The sequence below is a fragment of the Tympanuchus pallidicinctus genome, unplaced genomic scaffold (genome assembly GCF_026119805.1).
Source record: "Tympanuchus pallidicinctus isolate F22 unplaced genomic scaffold, pur_lepc_1.0 scaffold2, whole genome shotgun sequence".
Classification (NCBI taxonomy): domain Eukaryota; kingdom Metazoa; phylum Chordata; class Aves; order Galliformes; family Phasianidae; genus Tympanuchus; species Tympanuchus pallidicinctus.
Window position 1 is genome coordinate 41845454 of NW_026294721.1, and position 23836 is coordinate 41869289.

The 23836-nt window shown below is 42.0% G+C and overlaps 1 protein-coding gene across 11 annotated transcripts in view; it reads right to left on the reverse strand.

Moving 5' to 3' along the window:
* Positions 1-23836, reverse strand: part of ADGRL3 (adhesion G protein-coupled receptor L3) — a 488842-nt gene that overhangs the window by 47302 nt on the left and 417704 nt on the right. For all 11 annotated transcript variants that reach the window (XM_052682231.1, XM_052682224.1, XM_052682227.1 and 8 more), the window contains 4 exons: positions 15845-16054; positions 14515-14735; positions 6699-6765; positions 5183-5274 (listed from right to left, as the gene is read on the reverse strand). In XM_052682231.1, the coding sequence (XP_052538191.1) occupies positions 5183-5274; positions 6699-6765; positions 14515-14735; positions 15845-16054 (590 nt within the window). The remainder of the gene's footprint in view (positions 1-5182; positions 5275-6698; positions 6766-14514; positions 14736-15844; positions 16055-23836) is intronic.

A 23836-nucleotide genomic window follows, 5' to 3' on the forward strand; every position in this document is an offset into this window, starting at 1 on the left:
AAGAGCCTGATTATCCCTGTCTGCAAGAAAGAGAACTGAATTTCTTGGATGACTTTTGGGTAGTTTTCAATTGCGCTGGATGAACCTTTCCAGCAAACCCAGGACTACGGCCTGACACACTTCTTTTTGAAAGGGTCCCCACGAGCTGTGCTTTTCAAAGAGCACCCAGGTGGCCTTGGCAAAAGCCAAGCTATGCCCTGGCTAAAGCAATAATGCACCTACATGGGACAAAAGAGGAATGAAAAAGACCTCCAACTGACAAAGCCCTCCACTGCCTGCCTTCTTTTTAGTGGGTATGTAGCTTAGCAGCTAAAGCTTCCATGTCACTCTTCCAGAGCAAATAAAATCAAATCTCCCTGCCCACATAACTACAGTGCAGAAGAATGTCAGGAAGGCTGGTGCAGCTGCGGGAAACATCAACATATCTCAGCACTGCAAGGTACACCACACAGCAATGAGAAGACAACAGATTTCAGTAGATCTGGTGAAGACCATGGCTGGATTACCATCAGCATAGCCCCTTCTTTCTTGTTCCTTTACTAATGCCCTGAGGTTTCTAATGAGAAACACTTAAATAGCTGCAGATTGAGGCTGTCACCTAAGTGCTGTGCACTGTCACACAACACAAAGGTGTTTTAGGAGGTGGTTCATCTGAAATCCTACATTTTGCACAGAGATTGAGGCTTAAGCACTAGGCAACACCTGGGTGATTTGTCATGCTGGAGCATCTGACACAGGTCGGATGAAAGCGTGTTGTGTGGAGACTCTGTCCAGCAAGCAGCCAGTCTACATGCCTGACCACCCGGGAAGGGTTTGATGGATGGAAAACTTCAGAACCACGCTGGACTAACTCACATATAGATGTATTTTCCTTTGTCACATAAGATTTCTTACAGGAATGTGAATATAAAAAAGATGCAGTGTACTCCTGTCTCCGACAGTGTGAGACATTTCACACATCTAACATCCACCCGGCACGATAGAAAAGCATGAATCAGAGGCTCAGAGCTGCTCAATTCCAGAAATCCTTCTACACAGCAGCAATCTCCGGTAAAACAGCCTCACAGCTGCTCTAAAAGTATTCCAGCTGGTGTCATGCCTTCCTAAGGAACCATCTGCTAGAAAGATATGCTGACAGTCGCCACCTTCTAGGCTAGAGATGCAAGTGGCATAGCGCTTGCCATCCAGAAGCTGGCATTGTCCCTGGCTTAGAAGAACCACTTTCCTTCAGCAGCATGCCTTCCCAGTAGGTTCAGAGGAACTGCAGCAATTAATCCTTCAATACAAAGCCTTGCTGGGTCCATTTGTTGACAGTTGATCAGTTTGTGCTCATGAGCAACCTCCTGCACCATTCCAGCAATACCCCATTTACACTCTCAGATAGGCAGCAAGTGAGATACAAAAGATGCTGGCCAAGCTACCAAAGACAAAATGATCTTTCCTGCCACTCATCTCAGCTCACTTGTCCCTGCTGACGAGTCCTGAAGAGATGAGAGCCACACTGGACCACCGTGACATCACTGTGTGGGCTGAAAGAAGAATCTCCCAGCCTAAAAATGGCCATTAGAAAAGGCGGGAATAAAAAATCCTCTCCCACCCAGAATTGGGGGATGCAGGGTCAAATGCTACACATATCACCCACGCAAGCAGAATTCTGGCATCCTTCTCTGCACTGCTTCATACTGAAGTGATCTTTAAAAGGCAGTAAAGATCCTCACCCAGGGCAAGCTTTTAACATTTCTGTTTAAATGTACTGAAGAGGAAATCAAACTCATCTTTTTCAAAAGATCCTGTTGACAGTACCTGTCATTAAATGGCAGCTATTCTGCCCTTCTGTTGTCAGCAGCTGGCACAGAAACTCTCACAGCTCTGAACAGCATATACCCACGTACACAAGCTCACATCTTTTCCTCACCATGCAGGAATATTTGATGTGGAAATACAAGCCAAAGAAAGCTTCTCTCTCAGAAAGTGCAACCCCATTGTGAAAAACCACACACCTCAACAGCAGGACTAGGGCACAAACCTCACTCTTTCAGTGGGTGCAGCCTACTGAACTGGCTCAATACCAACCAGCCACACAGGGAGGATGCTCTCAGCATGGCAAAGGACCCACATACCAGCTGCAGCTACTCAATGGATTTGCCTTCTCCAAAGTGCTGGGTTAAGTTGGAAAAGATAATGTGGGTAAAAAGTAAATCAGCTATTTACTCTTTGAATCTCTCGCTGTGTAACTCTTGGGTACCCAGCGCTCCACTGAAGGAATGTCAGATTCTCCCATGCTGGCACAATAATACACAGATTGTTTCTGAAGGTTATGGAAGTTTATTTTTACAACTTTGCTCAGTGCCTACAAATCTTTCAGCTATACAGCATCTGGTTCAGGCACTGCCTTTGAATGGCTTTTCTGTTGGTGCAGTAATTAAAGGTATCCCAGGTGACACCTGATCCCTTATCAAGTTCATTAATTTAAGTGGAGTTATTTGGCTCTCTATTTTCTATACTTCATAATGTATTTCTAACCTTTAAAGTGACACAGGCAAGCACCAGATTGCAGGAGTGCTTATTAACAGCCTATTAAAATATTTTATGGCCTTTATTTTTATGTTGCCATAGGGAATCAAGTATTTTGCTGTTGTTGAACTGGTTTGGGATTTATGTTGCAACAGCTTCACCACAGCCTAACACAGAACAGCGCTAGGAAATGAACTGGGAGAACAAACTCCCATTCAGGTCCTCATGTGCCATAAAGCTGTCAAATGCACATCACAGCAAGGGGCCCTCCAATCCACGTCTTCGATTCTGTTTGTTTTTTAAATATAAGCTGACAAGACAAGATCCAGTGCTCTGGAACCATGCTGAGAGCCACCAAAGGCAGAATTCTTGTAGAGAAACATACTTAGGTATCTTTTTTTTTACCAACCCTGTAAACCCACAGAGGTAAGCTCAGAAAGGATCTCAGTGGTCACCTCTAAAACAACATTACTTGTTGTTTTTTATTCTAGAGCTGCTGTACCACATCCACATTTTGCAACAGCATTAACACAGATTTAGGAAGATCGCGATCTTACCTAGAAGACCATGATTACACCTAAAGGACTTTGGAGATGATGAACCCCTTGCAACCCTAGAAAAGCTTTCATAAAGTGAATTTTCCCCTCTGTTAAAACTCAAGTATATCTGATATTGAGAAAGCAGGTACCTTTGATTTAGAAACTTAACTCTTTTCTGCATAGGTACACATTGCAAATCAAATCACTTCTGAAAATCTTGTTTTGATAAACTTATTGGATTGAGCCTCAGGATCCTCCTGAGTTTGCATAATGTTTCTCTCTCTTTTTTAAAAAACACAACAAGTTTCTTGTAACAAAGAAACATATTTGGAAGAGTATCAGCAACATACTTAGAGTACTTTAATTGCTTGTGTTTTCAAAATGTTTTAATGAAGTCAAATCACGAATAGACACTCCTCTGCCAAAGAGCCCATAAAATATTTTACAATGACATGATAATTGACATAACTGATTGTATAAATTCCTGGCATTTTAAACAAAGATATTACAGATTAGCACAAACAAGAATACTCAGTAGGCAATTATTATCTCTGCTTTAATTATAAAGGCTTTGGAGGTTTTTTGTTGTTGTTTTGTTTTTTCCCAATTTTTAATTTAAATGTCATTCTGAAAGGTTTTCTAGACAGATTTTGTGTGGGTAACCTTAGAAAGACTGTCTCAGCAAGCAATTCCATATCACTAATGCATGACGAGTAGTCAGTCATATAGCAAGTCTCTAGTGCTACTAAATGTACCATTCCTTTAACACCTCGACCAAGACCGTATGAAATGAATGAAAGACTACCATGCTGAGATTAGACCCAGACATCCAGGAGGGCCTGCTCCTCCAATTTCACCTTACAGCTAAATGACGGCAGGAGAAACAGTGACACAGCAAGAGCAGTCTGTCCATAACCCTGGCAAGGACAAACACGGCAGATGAATATCCTGCAGGTCCCTGAGCTCACAAAATCACGGTCTTTCTCAGCTTTGCCTGCATGCATGCAAGGTTGAGCCTAAGAAACAAAAACTTCACCCTGTAGACTACTGCCATGGCACGCCAGTGGCACTGCAAGTTTTTGCTTTTTTTGGAAGTTTGCTTTTAGGGAAGTTTTCAAAGAGGGACTGACCTACTTTAAATCAAAGGGACATCTGCAATTGCAGCTCAACATTATCAACAATAACCTTGCTGAGAACCATCTTGCAATGCTACCATTCAGCCATTCCTAACAAGCTCCTTTCTTGCCTCTTCCCCAGCTCCTGCCACAGAAGAGAATGGATACTAGCTTGCAGTGGTGTCACATAACACTGTGCTTTCTTAGGTGTGCAGTAAAGCACTGACACCAACAATTTCCTTCTGAAGTTCATTAGATTGTTTTATTAATTAGCAGGCTCCCCATCTTATCACATGCTGCACCTGAAATCCCACTTGTATTTCTGAACCAAGTAATTAAAGGCAGAGGTACTTGAATAAACAAGCAGTGATGGAGAATAATATTCCATCAATGTAATGAGGCAGCTTGCTAGATAGTGAGATGCCCTGGCTCAGACATTATTATCTAAGTCCAAGGGTAAGCACACCTTGGTTGGCGATTGTGTCCTCTGTTATAGGCATTCCCAGGTAAACCCCAGTAACTTGGATGAAACTAATCAGATTCCGGGGAGAATTTGGGTCATTAAATCTGTCAGCAGCCAAAATAAACAGAAAAGAAGAAAGACTGCTGTACTCAGAGCATGGAGAAATAGTAATGATCAACAGTTTCAACACCTTCCCTGTAGAGACGGCAGTAATTACGTGGTAATTATCGGGTGCAATTTCCTCTTATGTAAAGGGACTAGGTTGCCTTCTTCAAGGATAGCAAGTGTAACTTTGCTTCCTTCGTGCAAAATTGAATGGAAAATGCACTGACTGAACACTAACACGAGTTGAATCGCTTTAAAGACAGTCTTTCAACAATAGCCACTTGTTGGTATCCATTAGAAACCGTTCTGCAGTGCTGTAATCCAGTACCTTATTATCACTGCTGTCAGCAGAGTTGGTTTCCTTGCATGCCATCATAGAGGAACAGGGGCATAAACAGCAAAGGAAGAAAGAATCAGACAGGAAGAAAAAAAACACAACCACTTACTTGATATTGTCAAGACATCCAGATTCAGGTTTCAGTATGGCAGTATGATGAAACATTTTATAGAGAGCAATCCCAAGGAAGATTACATTAAGCTGCAAAAAGAGGGAGGAAAGAAAAAGGCAACATGACATGGCAGAATGTGATAGGAAGAAATCAGACTTTTCTCTGTAACAGTTTCAGTTTCTGTAACAGATGAGTTGCTCTAGAAAATTAGCTCTCACTACAGTTTTATACAGACCGAATAACAGAAAATTGCCAAGTATTTTATAAGGTGAGCCAGCCTGCAGGCTATGGAGCAGGGATGTCACAGCATTACAAAGCTGTGGAGCAGTGTATGTTACTGATATAGGGCTGGTTCCAACATCAACTGTAGTGCTTCAAATGACGTTACGGAAAATTAAAAACAATTCTCTAATGGCTCATCCATGTCTGAGAGGTACACGCTCATGAAAAGTCTCTAAGTTTCTTGCTTAACCAGCCTCATTGAAAGCAAATCAAAAAGCAACTTCTTCTGTGAATTCACCTTTTAAATAAGGAGTAGTGGAGGAGATGGGCAGGGAAATTATTCTTGTTGAAGATGCTTAGCACAGCGCAAAGCAAAGCAAAAAGAGTCTGAGGTATTCAGTAAAAGACATGATGGTGTTTCAACACTTCAGTGTTAGCAGGGTCACCAGTTCCTGGAAAGGAGTTCCCAAAAGCCCAAGCCAGGGTTTTAGACATAATGAAAAAAGGAAGGTATCTTTTTGTGAATGCATTGTGTGTGAGGAAAAACAAACACAACAGATTTGGCTGGTGGTGCAGCTCCCAGCTGGAGCTGGTGTGGAAGGCTGCTGAAATACTCTCCAGCAGCAGAAGAACCAGAGACAATGTCTGTATTGACATGAGCTCCTGGTTTGCTGTGTTAGCCAAACTCCAGTCTATTCAAAACAAAGGATGGTTTATTGAAGCCATATTGTAGTGATTAAAGTATCAGAAAACTCCAGCTGTCTCTAAAGTTGTGTTCTTTACCTTGTTGCTGTGGTAGCTGATATGATAGCAACATGCTAAGTGAAAAGTCACAGGAATTTCAACTTCTGCAGGGGAGGAGACCCTCTCCATAAAACCTCTCTTCCAGTTTTGACTTTATTACATCCCCTTAACCTCAGATCTCCTTTTCTGCATGATCCACGCAAAGGTTTGCACAAGTTCCAAAGCAGGGACAGTAGGTGGCATCCATATATATACAATAGGTTGGTACTTCTGAGCATCTAACAGCGCAAACCAAGCTGTCCGCGCACCTGCTCCAAGGCAGTGCCCAGAGTATGTACTACATGCCCTCCCCTCCCTGATTTGATCGAGTATTTCACCACATAAAGAGCCTCCTGTAACGAGCCTCTAATTGCTTGTGCCAGGTGGGGTCACAGAAGAACATGCCTTTCTCAAACTAATCTGTGTAAATTAAAGATACAGACTAAAGGGACAGCAAAAGTTTTATTTCTTGACCTGAGAGATGGAGTAGTTAATTAGGAGTTCTTACCATAATTATCAAGGTCGCTGGTCCTATAAAGCTCCAAATGAAGTAGGTGTCAAGTCGGAGCCAACATCTGTAATGAAACACAGGGGAGAGAAGGCATTCAAGGACTGCACCCAGGACATACATCAAGAGTGAGCAAGTGACAGAGAAGAATGTGAGCTGCAAAACACGCCAGTGGGAGACAGGAAATATTACATTGCTTGTTCATTTAAATGCTGAATTATGTGCCCGATTTCTGACAGTGCTATTGATGGAATAAGATAATTACCTTTGGAGGAAGCAGGGGGAAAATGGCACAAGGCCTATCTGCTAGGGCTTTCTTTGTCCATCAAAAAATACCTTAAAACATTTTATTTTAAGGAAGGGCTCCGATGAGTAGCTATGGAGCCTTTTTTGCTTTAACCTCAGCTTTCCTCTCCAGATCTGATGCAACACAAGCTGTCTGTCAACAGTCAAGTGAGATGACATTTTTCCATCAAGCTGATCAGAGCAAATTTGTTGCAAACAGGAAGCATGATTTTGATAACAGAAGGCTGTGGTTTAATTAGGTTCAGCGACTTCCCCTTTAGAGCGTTTTATTTCCCTGATCCTCCAGAGTGTTTTGTTTCTACTAATGTTTCGAGCATTGCATATGGTCTGTGTGATCCCATGAAATTGATTCATGGCCTAAAACTAAATTATTAATCGCTTAATTTCAACTGCGTTTAATACTCCCCCCATTTTTTTCAGGCCCCCGGGAAATTATATTTCCATTCCTAGCTCATTCCAGGCGACAGGAAGATAAAATGGAAGTGACTGGGTACAAGACAGATGAATATAAATTCTAAGAAAGTTTCACATGATGTTTAAAATAATAATATCTTGTCGTGTTTGCAACGCTGCAAATCACAGCTCCATTTATACACAGAGGACTAAGAAAGCGTAAAAACAGTCTTATAGTAAATGTCCGATGAAATTTCATAATTAGATAAGTGACAGGAACTGTATATATGAATTTATCATGGAGGAAAAGATGTCTCTCAAATGACAGCTCTATGCACTCATTGAATTCTTCCCCTTCCAATGGAATTTAAATAGGCCGAAAGGTCTGTGCCAGAAGCCCCACAGCAGAGATCAGCACAGTCTTCTGCTGAGAGAATAAAACATGCCCTGAACCTCGGCGACCGAGAAAAGTCAAGATATGAATAAATTCAAGGCTGTAGATAAAGCTTCCCACTTCCCTCCCTGACTGTATAAATTTCAGGTCTCCACAGTCTCAAAGATGTACCGATATTTATGGTCATGCCAGTATTCATCACAAATTAAAATACAGGCACTTCTGTGACAATCAGTCCCGAATAAGCTCTGCAGCTTTTTACCAAAAAACTCAATGAGACTACATCAATCATAAACATGCAAGGCAAACTGAGAGATCTTCAGAGTGACTGCACAGAAATCTTGTTTCTTCTACATCAGTGGAAGTTCAAGGTGATTTAGACACTGCTCATGATGGAGCAACATGAGTGACTTCAAACTATTGAAGCCTGATTTCCTATAGGAAAGATTTTATGTGATCATGACATATGTGTATCACTCATAACAACACCTGAAATGTCAGCCAATTGCAAGTAGATTTGACAGAGGAATAGAAGTTTCAGAATAATGAAGTACCTGTAAAGAGTCTCTTGCCATCAAAAAGGGTATCTGCACAGCAGCAGCTCACACCTTTAATTTAAGTATTTAAGTATTTAAGTAAGAATACCTGAAAAAAAAAAAAAAAGCAACCGGTGCTTATGCCTCAGCTGCCTGGTACAGATCAGGAGGCACACAGTCCTGCAGTTTTTTCTCACTGATATGCATGCTGAGTAGACTGTATGGCAAATGACTCTGAGGAGGTATGTTTTTCTTTTTAAATTACAATATTTTGAACTTTTTTGCAAGTTCATCATCCAAAACATCTCCCAGCCCCTGCTGCACAGGCATTGGGAATGTGGTGAACTGCAATTACCAAGCAACTTGGTTTTCTTTCAGCATGAAGTGCAAGCTGGTTTTCAGAAAGCCAAGGCAAGCAGAAAGGTATAAAGTGCCTCTCTTCATTCCTTAGAATTGAAGAATTGTAAAGGTTGGAAGAGACCACTAAGATCATCTACTCCAGCTGTCAGACATCACCACCATGCCCACTAACCATGACCATAAAGCATCATATTTTTAAGTCACGCTGGCCAGCCATGTGGTCGCATTTGATGTAGTTGGCTCTTATCATGCATAGATTGAGACACGGGTAAAATCTGCTTCTATTTGCTTAAATCTGAGTACTTTGGGAGACACCCCAGAGCTCTGGGTTTCCCCATGGCTCCCAGGCTTGTCAACTCCTGGCAACAACAAGGAGCTCAAAGATGATCCACTGAACTTCTGGCAGGGAGGTTGCTTTTGCACCTTTGCTTCCTTGCTATGTGAGTGACGACAGCTTCCTTATGTAGAGGTCTCTCACACCTCCAAGATTATTTTGTTCATCTGTCCCCATCCTGCTCATTAAGATATTGTCATATAGCTTGCTGAAAGCTGAAATACAGCAAGACGAGGGAAAAGCTGGGCCAGCCTGAGCAAAGCAGTACAAAGCAACTAGTTTTTCCTCAGTGAGCCAAATGAAGTTTCTTGCTTTCCCCTAAAAATTGGTCTCTTTGGTTGTAGCACACAATGCAGTGATGATGAAGGTGCCCGTGGATGGGGAGCAGTGCAGAAGCCAGGACCTTGATTTGTTCTGCAGGCAGGCAGAGGTCCTGCCCTCCAGCTATGTGGTGCAGATGCTAAGCAGAGCAGTTCCCTTCCCGTGAGAGATGGTCTCATCTAAGCAAGAGCAAGACACAGCTTGCAAAAACCAGAAAAGGCTTTCTTGCCTCTCTGCATGCTTCAAATAAGGTGGTGTAATTTTTTATTTTAATATAAAAAATTGCCTTGTAATGAAACTTCACATGACACTCAGGTAGCTAAACTGAAAGCTGTAGGGTTACAGCTAACCTACGTGAGGATTCTAGAAAGCCAGTCTTTTTGTGGTCATCGGCAAGCAATGCGGCTTCGAGCCCATTTAAGTCATACCTCATTAAAAATGCAAATTAAGAACGAAACATCCAAACACAGGCATCCCGCCAATTCTGTCGCAGAGATGTAAATTGCTAATCAAACAAGTACCACACTGAGCTTTTCTTTCCTTAAAGACAAAACCACGCACACAATGAGCCGCATAAATGAGCTCCTTGAAACAAGGAAGCAATCAGCCAACTCACTTCCAAAAGTTGCTAATCTTGGGCTGCCGGGTTACTTCTGACCCCCCATGCACAGCTGCACTGTGAACACGGACTTGCTTATTACAAGTTTATACTCTGCTGTCATTAAGCAAACAAGCTGCTTCAGGGCTCAGCACAATGCAGAGCAGATTATCCACACATCCATGGATGTGGGAAATGCTCAAAACCCCATTACTGTCTCGAAGAGTCACACCAGCATGTTCAGTGCTGTGCTTGTAATGAGCTCCGTGCCATCGCTTTTCTTTACTTTTTAATTTCCTTCCTTTCCACAATGACAAGTCACTATATTCACCTAAAGCTTTTCCCAAGTAATAAAGACTACAAAGAGTTTACTCTGTTTTCTGCATGAAGAGAAATCAAATACTAAACTATCCCTGGTGTGTATTAAATATAACCAATAAACAATCATTAGTTGCCGTTGGACCATAAAATTTGAAGAGCCCTAACATACCATGTTGTTCATGGGAGTTCAGTAGTTCGTTTCACATGGCCATGCAGCCTCCTTGTCTGTGTGCGGTAATGGGATATGTATGCGCAGGACGTGCCTTCCAAGGGTGCAATATATGTTCTGCTTAATGCAGTCCAGCATCCACATTGCTCACGCTTCCTCCACCAAATACCCAGAGCAAACATTGAAAATAAAACAAGTTCACAGAGCCATCCAAGACGTACTGTATTGTTAGAAGCTATTTTCCAGCAACATTAACATGCAAATAATGTTGGTGGCTGGCTGATGGAATTGGAGGCTGTGTACATATCCCAGGCTTTCATTTTGCTTTATGACAGCTGGATTGGTTGCCATGTATATCCTGCTTTATAGCATACCAAACTGCGTGGAGGGAGAGAAACTATAGAGACATTCCTGGCACAATGAATTTGATCACCAGTGGATGAATATACCTACAAGTACGTTTTACAGAATATATTGAGCCATTCAAAGCATAGCTGCTCTCCTCTGAGTTTCGTAATTGGCATTGATATAAAACCCAGGATAGTATGAGAATATGGAATAGCTTCTGACTGCCAATTTGGGATGGCCTGCTACTTGAGCAAGTCTTCTCAAAGGGATGTTGCTAAAGTCCATTACTGAATTTTTAACACAAGTAATTTTTGCACACTAACAACTGCAAATGCCATTTTTCCTCTGCATTTCGCAGCGCTGCCCACCACAGTGCTTGACATCGGATCCAGGCAGGAGATGGATGGATTTGGTTAACACACAGGACAAGGCAAATGGTGTAGCTTTATAAAACTGTAATCCTAGTATCTTATTTTCTGTAGCAAAACTGGAGACACGGACATTTAAGACTCAGCAGCTGATTTGTTATAGCCATTAGACTGTGATGTTTGCTTTCAGTTATTTTTAAGACCTCAGATTTTCTTGTGCTGCTGAAAATAACTGGCCAGTGTAAGAAATGTCTACTTAGAAGTTAACATAAGCATTGCTGGAATTGCTTGTGATCCCCCGACCACAGTGTTCGCAGTGGAGCTTCCTTCTTTGCACCTTTACTTTAGTCAGAAAGTCAGAATGACATGAGATGTAACACTGCAGTAATTTGGGCAAAAGGGACCATGGCTCAGCTTGCTCACACTAACAGTCCAACCGGCCTGCATGGGATGGTCTTTTAATGCAATCACTGTGCCACTGCCTAGTTATAGCATCAAACTAATGAGCCCTAAATCCCTAATATGGGTCATTTGAACTGCTCTTACACAAACAAAAACAAACAAATAAAAAAAGAACGAAGAAAAAAAGAAAAGAAAAGGAAAGGAAAAAAGACAATGCCAATTCTTGGCATAATTAAGTGTAAGACTGTAAATTCAGAGGGCAGCTACTCCAAAGCGTCAATATAAACACCAGGGCAGAAAATCACAAGCACCAACTGATGAAGAAAGAACCAGAGAGAGGAATAATTGCCTGCTTCTGGCTACATAATCTGGGCACAATGGCTGGGTTCAGAAAGGAAAATCAAATCAAGAAATCCTACACGGGGTGTCTAAGCAAATCTTTCCGAGATGTATGAAGGGTGGCACCAAATGCCAGGTGAAAAACAAATAACACTAACAGCTCCATAAGTCCTGCTTAAACAAATGCAATAAATAATGGAGGAAGGCAAGTAATATATTCCAGAGGATGTTTTACAAAACCCGGCTAAACCAAGCAACTTCTTGCAATCAAATTATGTATGCCTGGCATATAGTTCACTACAAATTCTAATCAGTTCTACCCTTCTAATAACATTACACAGAAAAATACATCATCATCCATCAACCAGATGGAGCATGATAGTCATACAAAACATATTGTATATTTTTTATTTTCCACTATGAGAATGTGATAAAATTGTGCACACTAGAATTAGAGATTATAAATAAATATTTTAGGCTCTATCAATCTCTGTAAATATTTATTTGCAAAATATTGTATACATGTTTAATCATTAAAAATGCTACTTCATGCTATGGGGAGGGAAAGAGATTTTACTGGCACAGGCTTTTGACTGCTGCATTGTCAACACACAAAAAACGTAAAGCTCTGTAGCTCATCTCCAGCAAATTTCAGCTTAACTTTCTTCTTGTACTACCAAAGTACAGAAATATTTGGGCTAGAGAAAGGCAGCATGTTCTACGGAGGCTGTTTATTCTGCTGTGCTACAAAAAGGAAAATTTGCACATGTAATGGGAGTGGAAATGTTTCAGCAATGCAAAGCTGCTCTGGTGCTTTATAGGAGCTGTGGTTAGGTGCCACATGTGTTCCCATGCTACAGACAGGCCGCTGTATGCAGGTAACTGCCACTCATTTGTATGTGGTTTGTTCCTGCAGAGCATCAAGGGAGACTCTGCATAAATGGGGAGAGATGCAAATCAGTCAAATGCCAAAGCAGCACTACTGCCTCATGTCCAAAGGGATACCCTGGATTTGGGCAAATTCTTTTACTATAAGAAATTTTCAACAATGTGTTTGGTGTTAGTTTTCATCTCAAACCAGCATGAGAATTGCTCTGCTGCTACAAGTCCTGCAACAGTAACGCTGCAGAAGACACAGGCAAACAGCATTTTAAGGCAGCTGGGCAAGCAAACCTGTGCTTCATCTCCTCAGACACAATCTGAAAGTGCTGAACAACTAGGCTGCAAACCAGACTGGTGGAGAAAGCGGATGCAAGGGAGCATCTCAGCTGACCTTCTAGGGATCTGGACTACAGCCTAAAGTGGGCCCATAGGGGCCACTGTGAAGAGATGGGTCTCGGTCAAAACACTACAGCAAAAATAAATTTGCCTTCTGCCTCAGCAGAATGTTTCAACACCTGATTTAGTGGGGGATTATATATCATTCAAGACAGGATGTGAATAGCAGAGTTGATTGGGGCAAAAAGCAGGAGGTGACTGATGGAAATACACCTACTACAGGAATTCCAGAAACTGTAATTGGATCTTCTGCTACCTTTTCTTTAACCCCTAGGCCTGTTAAGGTAGGTCATACTGCTGGGATAAATTGATAAAGTTCCCTGAAAATTGACTTCCCCTTGCCCTTATCTTCATGGACTATTTCCTTTCCACAAAGTATGATGCATATAAATTCAGGTTGCTATTTTCCCACTTTGTGGAATGAGAGTGATGCAAATATGCACCTGAGATGAAGCCTACCTGCTGGCACAGTAATAGATCATGAGCTGTCCCACTGCACTACAGACTTGTTTCTGCAAAGACTCAGGTTAGTGTATGCCAATAAGATTTTCAGGAGAACATTCTGCAGTTGGTTTTAACGAAGTATCAACTACTGCCGCACTCTGACCCAAGCTATGCTAAAATCTATTTTAGAAACGCTTTTGAAACGCTTTTTGCTACGTGTGCCTTCAGACTGAACATTTTTAAATGATAATGGAAAGACAGCCTGACAAGGCTTAATTTTAAGAAATTAAATTAAAAAAAAAAAATCAATAAAAATGCACTGTGCTATTGTAACAAAGCTGGCAAAGAGAATCAAAGGTTGAATTTTCCCTGTTTTTTTATTAGATGGTGCTGTATGAACATCTAAATTGTGCTTTGATTCCAGTTTCAGCAACACTGAAAACATTTAAGAATATTCATAATGGTAAATGATGTAGCTGCTCTGATTCACCAAGAACATAATGCACTCTACAGACACCATCTAGCTGAGCTTCCAAGCAAAATAATTTGATAGAACACTTAATAAAGAAGAAAAAAGCAATGTTTCATCGTGCAAATGAGAAATACCCTTTGGTTAGAGAAGAAGGGTGACCTTGTTGATACAAAGCTGAGACTTGAAAGAGCTACCTCTGCTGATGTTATAAACGATGCGATGAAACTTTCCGCAACAGAATTTTCCAGGAAAACACCTTTGCAAATCTCAACATGGTGGGGAATTTCTGCACTGGGACAGAGAGCCGTGCCTTTCAGCTGACAACTGCCTGCACAGCATCCTTCACCTGCTGTGTCCCAGCCTCCTCACTTCCCTCCATCCTCCCCTCTCCCACCTTCCTGCCCAGGTCCAAGTAGAGCCAAGCCCCACTCACACTTTGTCTGTGCCATAGCTCCGGTAGTCCACTGCTGCTGACACAGCCACGATCAGTGCAGGCATGCCATAGCCAACCAAATAGAAGTACTTCCTCCGGGAGTGTTCACTCTCAAAAACCTCCACCAGCATGATGTAGAGCTGCACACCTTCCAAGAACATCCAGGTGAAAGCCGCCAGGAAGAAGAAGTGCAGGAGGGCAGCAAAAACAGCACAAGCAATCTGTAGACAGATTTCAAAAGAGCCAGAGAAAGTGTTTCAACCACACAAACTTAATGTAATACTCAAGTTTACACAAAAACATGTTCTCACTGGGAGGTTTAATAAGAATGAAGGAGTTCTTGTTTTACCATCTCCAGCGTAACAACATTTTTTTCACTTTGGAAACATATATATGAACAATTTTTAAACACACAACTGTACATACAAATTATATTCAAAGATACAAAAGCAGGTATGTACATACTTTGGTAAACAAACACATACAGATGTATATAGTATAAGCAGCATAAGCACACTTGTACTACCTGCTGATTAAACATATGCACGCATACTGTTTACAAACAACACCCCTACAGTCACTAAAATGAGAGCAGGCTTTTTCCATGGCTCCCATGATTTTCAAGTCAGACCCTCAATTTCAGTGTGACTCTCTGGCTGTTAACTCCAGGGTATGTGTGTTTGCGTGCACACAGATTTCTGTTTCTGACTGGTGCGTGTGTTGACAGACAGTTATGCAGGCATACATGCACACAAGTGTGCAGGATGGATGACTTCAGTGCTCCAGTGCACTGGAGTTTATCCGTAGATTCACAAAGGCTGTGTTTCTACTCCCAAAGTCTCTCCACAAACATTTCTGCCTAGGCGACTTTCCAAATGTCAACATGCCCTGTGAATATCCTTGGGTGCTGTGCACAGTCTGACATGCATCAGGGGCTTTCCAACACAGCAGTTATAGGCAGAGTATTATGGGAAGGGATATGAAAAACAGGAAATACCATGAGAATGCAGAATCCATCCCAGTGCTATGAAGAAGGCTTTTTCTTTTTTAAAGCAGAATACCAACATGCAATCTAGAATTAAATAAACGTGGAAAGGCATTGCTTAGGGAGTAGTTTTTTCCATCCGTCCAGAGATCTCAAGGCAGCTAATACAAGCAAGTATCTTGATCTCCTTTCAGTAACCAGAATCTGACTTCCAGTTGATAACTTCACCCTGCAAGAGCTCAACAGGGCTTAAATAGCACTGGAATATATCTCACCCCATGGTAACATCCTGTATGCTGAGAGGTGAGAGCCCGCAGTGGGAACAGAAAGCGTTTTGCCTCTTACCGGCTGGTCAGTCCGGTTGATGCCAATGAGGAAGAGAAGTTCTGCTACAAAAAGGCTGATGCACAAGTTCTTGTGAATTGTGTTGCGGTCACTCTGTAGCCCACGGAAGAAGCAGAAGGTGAAGATGCAGATCAGGAGGCAGACAAGTGACAGCAGGATGCCCACCCAGGTGATAAAATCCAGAAGCAGGTCATGCACTGCATCGCTGTGCTGGAGATAAAACAATAAAAAGATCATCAGCCACATACTGCATAACTTCTAATCTATCCCAGGTAAACAGTGAGATTATCTGAGACCCTCAGACTCACCAAGTCGTGGCACAATTAACTAGTAACTAATGAAGGATATTAAGACTAAATGGACCTAGACTTGAATCCAGCAGCCTGAAACTCATACTGCAAAGTATCTGGCAAATTATGAGTGCCAAGACAAATTCAGACCTCAGAATATCCTAGAAATAATGATGCTGTTGCTGAAAACATTGAGACATCATAGCTAGTCTTGAGTGCAGCTCCACTTTTCACAAACATGGCAAAGAAGAGGATGTACTGCATAAAGAACCATCAAACATTGTGATTCAGGTGTAAAAATGTTTCATACACTACATTGTGAAGTTGACAACCACAAGTCTGTTAAAACCATTTAGCAGTGAAAAAAGACTCTTTACTCATCCACAGACATATATGAGCTTGAAGGTTTTGGACAGAAAGAGAACGCTTAAATGTCTTGTCTTTCTTTTCAACGGGGAACAAGAAAGAACATTTTTTTTTTCAAGACCTGGAGCCCTATGTTAAAACTCCAGGGAAGTCAAACTGAGCCCTGGAACACTCCTCAGGAGAAGAAAAAAAAAATATATAAGGAAAAAACACATCTCTTTTCACATGACTTTTGTTTTAAATTCTAACAAAACAATGGTGTTAAGAAAGCTGGGCAAGTGAGTGTTTCCCTCGCTTGTAACACAGTTACCACAAACCATGCAAGCCTGGCCATTGCAGTTAATCCAGCAGCAATGTTTTGCAAAGTGCAGCACAGGTGTGCTTTGGCTTGGCTGATAAACATCTCTGCTCCTGAACTGCTCCTGAACTTGCATTGCATTTGCTTAGCAGAAAAAAGAGGGCAGAGTTCTGAAACTCTAAGACTCTAATAGTGAGGGCATTCCACCACCTTACCAAGATTGTAAAACTCACCAGTAACTCCACAGGTTTCCACCAGATGTGGTGAAATTAGAGATATCACTACTTAGTAAAATGTAAATAAAAAACGAGAAATACATGGCAAGTCACAAAGTGGCTGCTCAGGACTAAGCAGTTAGAGTCAAAGAGCTGAGTAAAAGACTGCCTGGAAGTCTCCAGGGCCTTTTCACATTTCCCTCCACTTCTGGCATTTTGATGACTTAGGCATTATTTAGACTGGCAAATACAATAGTGTCACACTTCAAAAAGCCAGGACAAACTGGAAACATTTTCCTCCCTGTGGGATAAAAACCTATGACAGATGGAGGGAAAAAGGTGATTAATTTATCCATTTTCTTTGCCTGCCTGCCAATGATAAAGCCACATCAAATGTCAGGCCTTTCCTGATATACACTCTGCTATGTCAGCACCCGTGAGAAACAGCTCAAATCTTTCAGCTCTTTGGCTTTATTAGCCTGAGTGATAGGCATCAAATGATAATGAAAGATGGGGAGTGGATTTCCCCTCCATCTCTTCCATGCTGGAAGTTTTCTTTCGAAGGAGACTCTCTGAAGGAGGCAGAGAGATGAAGTCTCCTTTCCCCAAATGCTCCTTCAGAACTGTTTGAGCATTTCTGATATCACAGGAGCTAGGTGTATCAAGTACAGGACTGAGGCATGAAATCCTTGTGCACTTAGTGCGCTTGACCATGACAGAAATGCCTGTTCCGTGCAGCTCCTCTAGCACCCAGCAAACCAAGAAGACTAAGTGCACATTGTTTTCCTGGTGGCCAGATATTCCTCTATCTGTGTCATTTCGGCTCATCCATTCCTCTAAATTCAATACAAAAACAAGCTAATGCAAACCTTGAGCCTTTCAAATCATTCTCTTTTTCATCTGAGTCTGCAGAGGAGCAGCAGATAACGTCTCTCTGAACAGCCCTGCCAGCTCACCTAAGCAAAGGGACCTGCCAGGCAAAAGTGACAGAAGGCTCTGGGACTGGGAGAGCAGGACAATGCTGCTAACGCAGGTGTATATGTAAGGAGACAACAACCATGAGGGCTTTGGAAGAGTGGGTGACATGAGCCCAGTCTCAGACACAGGCACAGACTCAAAAATTCCAAGGCACAGCTAGCCTAGCAAAAGGAACACTCAGGGTTTCTTCCCATATATAAGACAAAGTTTAGAGAAAGGCCGCTTTCCAGCCTCTTGTCCTCCAATTTGTACACATAACCAAACTTGTCCCCTCCCTGCTGCAGAATCCAGCACTTGCTCTTGTTCATGTGGCCCAGCCCTCCAGTTTGTCAGGATCTCTCTGCAAGGCCTCTCTATCCTCCAGGGAGTCAAAAGTTCCTCCCGGATAAGTGTCATCTACAAATATACCCAGTATACCTTCAAGTCCAGTATCCCAGTCAATGAGGAAAACATTATAGACAACTGGCCTTAAAATTAATACTCTTCTTTCTAAGAAGAGACCAATCCCTGCCACTAGCCAAAGAGAGTTTGCTAGTTTCCCAATTGGCACAAGACTTTCCAGGGGTAAGTATAATAAATAGTACACTGACATGTACTGACATGTGTGCCTGGGTTGCAATATCTAAGCTCATTCCCTCAACTACTGAGACACACAAAATAAGCACATCTTCTCTTTATCCTGCTCCTCCCCAGCACAGTTCAAGCACTCCCTGACCAAGGACAAAATAGCTTTGACATATACACGAATGATATCCTTGTAGAACCCAGCAAGCCCTAAGGTCCCTAAAGCATGTGAAACACATTCAAAACCACCAGAGTGCTGATAACAGTCAACTTGTTCTTCTCAATAATCTCCTGAAGATGCTGGCAACCAGAACCCATGGGAGATCCCAGATGTCATGACAAGTATCAATTTCCTGACAGTATCAAATACCAACTTGCCCAAATGCATCATGACTGCCAAGACATGTATATCAAGACTTTCAGGGTCCCTTATGCAAACCACTGAGTGTTGTTACAGCTAAAGCCATGCTAGCTTTAAAGGTAAGTTGAAACGTGGATTATTTTCAGGATAGGAACAATTATTAAGCGAACTACACAATAACATCCAGGTGGATGTATTCCTTTGGATTCCAAAACTGCATTGCAGGCTTAAAAGCAGAAAAGTTTGCACTAACATTGTAAAAATGTACACGTAAAAATATTCTTTGTTACGTAAGTTTTACATCTGTAACTTAGGGAAGAACCCGACCCCAAATTCAGTGAAGGAAACGCTCCTTCGCTCCTTTGCTTTGGAGTAAAGCCTTTCTTTTGCTCAGGTGGGCCAAGAGCTGGTGGAAAACAGTGCTGTCAGAAACTTGTGCAGGAGGAGCTGCAGGAACCTCAACAGCCACCACAGTGGATGAACAGGCAACCAAGCCATTATCCAGGCTGTGAAATCAATGAGCAGCTCTGGCAGTGCCGGCACAGCAGAACTGAGCTAATAAAAACAAATCCCAGGGAATGTCAGCTTATGACAGAATGGCTCTCCCCAAGATGAACAGCCATTTCCTCCCTTATTAAAAACATCAGTAGAAGAAAACAGCAGCCAAACCAAGCTGCCAGCAGCAAAGGACACATTCTTTTGCCTAATCTGTCCCTTCAGGAAAGGAAAGAGTAATATATTTGGAGATGGAGGAATAAACAAGCTGTAAATAACACAGTGTCATCGATTCACTCAGATATGACCACTCGGTGCCTGGTGAGAGCTGGCAGTGCAGGGCTGGGCAGAGACCCAATGGGACAGATCTGAACTCCTGCACACTGCTGCTTCTGCAACTTCTCAGATTTGCAGCTCTCCAAAGCTGTTTAGGCTCTCTCTGCCCTCTTCTCCCATCACTGGTGTCAAGAGAGGATTACTGCTATAGCCTAGCTGTAATGCTTCATGGCAAAGCACAAAGGATTTAACTTTACAAGCAAATGGTTTTGTAGGTATGCCAAAAGTGTCGGCTGGGCTTCCTTTACTGGGAGGAAACTCCAAGGTCTCCTGGACTTCTTAACAACACTGCTTGCTGTAGTTATGCAGGCATATTCCAATGGGGCTTTCCTTCCTCTGTGGCCAAGTGGGACATGTGCTGGGAAGGGGAGCCCACTGCCCTAGAAACCATCCTGTCCTTCCTTTCCAAAGATGCATCAAGGGAGGCAGCCAGTCCTGTTCTGCTGGAAAACAGTAGCCACCTAGGTGTGCATCCCCTTCGTGCTCTGCAAAGGCAGCACAGCTCTGCCCTGCTTTCATGGGCACTGTCAGAATCTAATCCAGGAATAGAGCCTGATGCCCCTCAAAGCCTATGTGCAATGTCACTGGCTCCTCACTACCATCTTTTAAATAAGGCTCCAAATTCTGAGCGTTCATGCAAAGTGGTTTAGCTGCCAGAATAACGTGACACGGGCATACACAAAGGGAAATGGGTACAGATCTCATCTCACTATGCACTTTAAACCATGCTGTGGATACGGTGGGTGGCAAGAGCCCAGGTTTCCATCTCAGTGCTGACAGTGCTGCAGCTTTCCTGCGGCAAATCACACCGTGTTATGCAGGTGAGGAGAAGTGGTTTGGATCTGTAAAAGCAACATCCTGGCCCTCTCCTGCTGGCTGGAGTTGGTAAAGTGGCACAGTTCTGCTTACTTATAAGGCATCTCTAACTCCAGAAACAAGCCATAGTGGTGGTGCCAAGCTCACAGTGTAGATGTCTACACAGCCAAGCAGCTGGCTCGTTAACTTGATTTCCCAGAAAACCTGGTCACAGCATCATCAGCTCCTTCTGTCACACTGATGGCCTTACCCAGCCCAGTTCCAGGAGAGCAGGGACAGGGCTACACCATACCATAACCTTCCCTTCAGTCCTCATACATACAGCTGCCTTCCAAGATAAGGAACAGCACAAGCTATGAGGCATCTCATTCCCCTTTGCCCCTGCTTATTGTTTAAAGAGCCAAAGCATAACCTTTTCCTCTCTTTCTTCATTCTATTCATCTCTTTCAAAAATGAGATTTAAACTGGATATCAAAGAGGCACATGGTTGAGATACACAGCAACTCTGAAAAAATATGATCAAGGCAGCTACAGTCTCCCCAGTTTAAGGACTTTATTTAGGGGAGGTAGGACAAAATGGGCACAGAGACGTAAGGACCAAATAGATGTCCACATAGTCAGAAATGAATAATGTGTTTAAAAGTCGAAAATCCAATCAAGGAGGAGCTTGCTTTAAACATTACTCTTAGCGAGAAAGGAAGGGGATGGCCATAAACAGGACAAGGCACAGTGTTGGCAAATGAGAACTATTTCCATCCTAAATTCTAGGGTAGAGGATCAAGAAATCCTGCAGGGTGATGCTGTTCCCAATCTGTGGCAGAGTTTCTTACCATGGATCTAGTCACAGCTCATGGACCAAGAAGGAATGATATTAAGTAAATAAATACCCACTGAACTGGGAATGGAAAAGAAGCTATGGCTAATGAGTTGCTGTCGATATTAAGTAAATAAATACTCACTGAACTGGGAGGGGAAAAAGAAGCTATGGCTAATGAGTTGCTGTGCTTTCAAATTTCTGGCACCTGTAAGCAGAGAACTAAGAAACAAAACTAAATATGCTGCAGCTTCCAGCATTCGGTCTCAATCTTTTTGAAGGCAGGCTCTAATTTTTTTTTTCAGGCTGAACACTCTGAAGTTGTTACCTGAACACACCTGGGCCAGCAGTTCAGGGAATGCACAGATGCAGATCAGCAAGAAGTGATGGCAGAACAAGGAATATTAAGACTGAGCTACATCTCACTTCAAAATGGTGTGTGTCAAACCAAGAGTTGGGAACTCAAGGAACTTGTTGCAGTGATTTACAGTCCACCTAGACAAAAAGCTCAAGGATTACTGCCAGATATACCGCTCTGAATTGACCCTGTAGGCACAGATTACTTGACCTAATAGGCTTCCTATAGGTAATTTCTGTGATTCATGATAGGTCAGTCAGAGACTATGATAGATTTTCTTACCAACAGGGCTTGTGTAGTTTTCTAGGGGAGGCTACACAAATGTTAACAGCATTTTGCAGGTAAGACATTCGTAACAGCAGAAGCATGCAATATATAACCAGATGTGCATTTTACATCCCCTTATTCTTGAAGTTCATTAGTATCACAGATTCCATGTCATAACACAAGCTCAAATACAGCTGTATTTTGAATTTTAAAATCCCACTGAAGACAAGTAGATTCAATAACTTTTCTGTTTAATTAAAAGTTCTTATTTAATAACATTACAATAAGTTACCTTTTGCAATGTGTAATATACTTCTTTTTGAGAACTCTTTTAATGATACAGAATGATTTGTCTTGCAAAATTCATCACATATTAGTTCCAGTAATTTAATTCTGTAGTTAAGTGTTTTTGAGATCCTGCACCCGCTTCTGCTTTCATTCATTGCTGCTTAATCCCACAAGTGCTAATATACAGTTAAGCCAGCACTGCAATAACTTCAGTTTGCTCTTTATATCTGAAATGGCTGCATTGCTTTAGGCAATAGACCACTGTATTCTATTTAGATTTCATATATTTTTATTCCTTTCTCTCCTTGTCTTGCTTTATAGTTTCATTCCCCAAATAATTAGCATGATGTAATGTGTCATACAGAATAACATCTGAAAGCTACAGACTAATTGCTACTGTTAAAACACCTTTATTTTTTGCCCTTTTCCTTCCTCTTCAGTTATTTATACACTTAAAGAAGAGTAAGCTCTGGCACTCACTACACACTGATAAGCAACATTTATCTACCCTGAGGTACCCTTGCTTATTCTGTTTTGGGTGGGTTTTTTTGATTGCATTTTTCCACTAGCACTGAACTTGTTTTCTGGCTGCATATTTTCCCGTGGTACATTAAAGATGCAAGTGCTATAATTATTATGATGCAAAACACAAGCTTATATGAAAAACATTTTGAAGAAAAAACATGCAGCAATTACATAGGAAGAATGACTTATTTAACTACTGGCTTTCCTCTCCTGGCATGAGCACTACAATGTTTTTATAGAATTTAAGGGCCGTAACGATCATTTCACTGATACAAACAATAGATAGACATTTAACACAGACCTCATCTACATTAAACGTACTTCATGATTTAACAAAATATCCACAAGACTGCATTAACAAAGGCCAAATGTACTTCCCAGCTGATGAAAAGAGTGATTTGCTTCCAAGTCTTAAATTTTCTATTCAATGAGAGGTTCTCATTTTCCCTGAAAAATTGTCCAGAAGCGTAATTTGGACCACTGTGGGTACTGAAGGTCAACTCTCACTGGGATGCACCAACAGGTACACGCACATGGCTCTTCCCAGCAGTTCTAAGTCCTCCCTGCATGCATTGCAAGCTCTTGGGTTTGGGCACTGCTGTTTACCATACTTAAATACATTTGTCCCAGCCCTGGAAAAGAATATCTAGGGCAGGATTTTTCTAGACATGCCTTCTTCCACAGCTACCATGCACTGTAGCCCAAAGTCACTTCGAGGGAAGCTTCCAAGTATGCCCAAATCCCTATGTAAATAAAGGGAAGCTTTCAGTTTAGGCACATAAACAACTCTGGGCCCAACTAATTTTACCAGTCAGAAGGTATCTTCAAAGTAAAGTCTCTTCTTCTTAATTGGGAGTTCTATTAAGACTGGAACTGATCCCAGCAACTCCTTCTCTTGAAGCACACCAATAAATCCCTGACGCCCGTGGTCAGTCAATGACATTTTCTGCTCCTTTGGACAAAGACATATTGCTGTTTCGAGTTGAGAGCCACATGGCCATCAATCATTTGCTCAGGGGTG